Consider the following 1841-nt stretch of genomic DNA (forward strand, 5'->3'; position numbering starts at 1 on the left):
GGTTTCCCCCGAGTCGCCTCGGAGGAGACGACGCGGGGACGCGCGCGGGGGGTGGGGGTGGGGGGGGGGGGCTAGAGCCAATCCACTGCAGTTTCAAAGGCATCATTAGAGAGGGAGATGAAACACATCAAACCTGACTTGTTTCCCATTGTATTGATTTAGAAATTGCAAATTACACACTTTCAATATTACTATGTGCAGTTTTAAGTGACCGAGAATTATGAATATTACATGCAAACGAAGATTAGCAGACGGATTAATCAAAACCCCATTAATTAATTTTAGCACTTAGCTGCTTCATGAAGCAACCTAGGCAATCCACCTGTTAATGTTCCATCCATTCCTCGATGGCTCGATCTACTTCCATCTCACCTTACACGCAACATCTCCATGATTAACCTGCGGATCCCACTTCCATTAATGACATCTCAATTGCACCACCATATATAGCATAGCCAAAGCACGCAGTAGCATCACACAAAGAACAAGCAGCACAAAGCAGCAATGGAGGCGCATATGCGATTCATGACGGCCACCTTTCTCCTCGTGCTCCTCTCTCTGTCCGCAGCCGCTCCGTCAGTTCGTGGCCAGGCGGTGGCGGCCGCGCCGGCTCCAGCGGCGGCTGCCCCGAAGACGATCAAGGCGGTGCTGACCAAGGCCGGGCAGTTCACCAAGTTCCTCCAGCTGCTGCAGTCGACGCAGGAGGAGGAACAGATCGACACCCAGCTCAAGGGCAAGGCCTCCACCGGCGCCGGCCTCACCGTCTTCGCGCCGCCCGACAACGCCTTCACCGCGCTCAAGTCCGGCACCCTCAACTCCCTCTCCGATCAACAGAAGACGTCGCTGGTGCAGTTCCACGTGGTCTCCCAGCTGCTCCCCATGGCGCAGTTCGACACGGTGAGCAACCCGCTGCGCACGCAGGCCGGCGACACCGGCAGGGGCAAGTACCCGCTCAACGTCACGTCCGACGGCGGCGGGAGGGTGAACATCTCCACCGGCGTCGTCAACGCCTCCGTCGACGGCACGCTCTACACTGGCGATAGGCTGGTGGTGTACCAGGTGGACAAGGTGCTGCTGCCGTGGGCGCTCTACGGGCCGCCCGTGCCCGCGCCCGTGCCGTTGCCGGCGGCGGACAAGGACAAGGACAAGAAGAAGGCCGGGCCGGTGGCGGTGGCCGACGCGCCGGAGGCCGATACAGCCACGGCGTCCGCGGCGGCGCCCCGGGAGATGCGGGGCCTCGGCGGCGGTCTCTGCATGGTGGCCGTCGCCGTGGCGGCCGCGTGGTGTGGCATGTGACGATCGAGGAAGAGTGGCGGACAGTCGGATGTTGCCATGCATTGGATGTTTTGATTTTCCCTTTTCTTCGTCGAGACTCGAGAGACGAGAGGTGCTCGAATCGTTCGGTTTGTTTCGGTGTGTTGTTCTTCGTTTTGTTTATGTTTTTTCGTATGATCCTTGTAATTGCTGAAGCTTCGTAACGTTTCGGTCGGTATTTTCCTCTTGTAGCAAAAGTAGCAATATTGAGTGCACGCTGGGCGCCACCTGGGTTCAATTGAACGTTTTTTTTTTTGTGAATCAGGTTCAATTAAACGATGAAACCACCAAATCCACGGTCTCAACAGTTGCATCAACTGTGTGTGTGTTTTAGGTTCAAAAAAAAACCGTGTGTGTGTTTTTTTTTAAATAAGTGTGGCGAAGATGTGCATGTTAAGATGGATATGTGGCCACACAAGGAAGAATCGAGTCCGGAATGATGATATACGAGATAAAGTTGAATAGAAGTTTGTTCAACATCATTTGAGATGGTTTGGACATATTTAGCGCAGGTCTTCAGAAGCTCC

The 1841-nt window shown here is 54.8% G+C and overlaps 1 protein-coding gene across 1 annotated transcript; it reads left to right on the forward strand.

Moving 5' to 3' along the window:
* Nucleotides 1–485: 485 nt before the first annotated feature.
* LOC119366451 (fasciclin-like arabinogalactan protein 11) lies at nucleotides 486–1557 on the forward strand. Its single transcript, XM_037632193.1, has one exon. It carries the CDS (start codon nucleotides 505–507, stop codon nucleotides 1294–1296), a length of 792 nt encoding a protein of 263 aa, XP_037488090.1. The 5' UTR covers nucleotides 486–504; the 3' UTR covers nucleotides 1297–1557.
* The last annotated feature ends 284 nt before the right edge of the window (nucleotides 1558–1841 follow it).

This window comes from Triticum dicoccoides, chromosome 1A, assembly GCF_002162155.2.
Source record: "Triticum dicoccoides isolate Atlit2015 ecotype Zavitan chromosome 1A, WEW_v2.0, whole genome shotgun sequence".
NCBI classification, from domain to species: domain Eukaryota; kingdom Viridiplantae; phylum Streptophyta; class Magnoliopsida; order Poales; family Poaceae; genus Triticum; species Triticum dicoccoides.

What these genes read in the sequence shown, in the direction of transcription:
- LOC119366451 (XM_037632193.1), top strand. Translation starts at nt 505, where the DNA reads ATGGAGGCGCATATGCGATTCATGACGGCCACCTTTCTCCTCGTGCTC.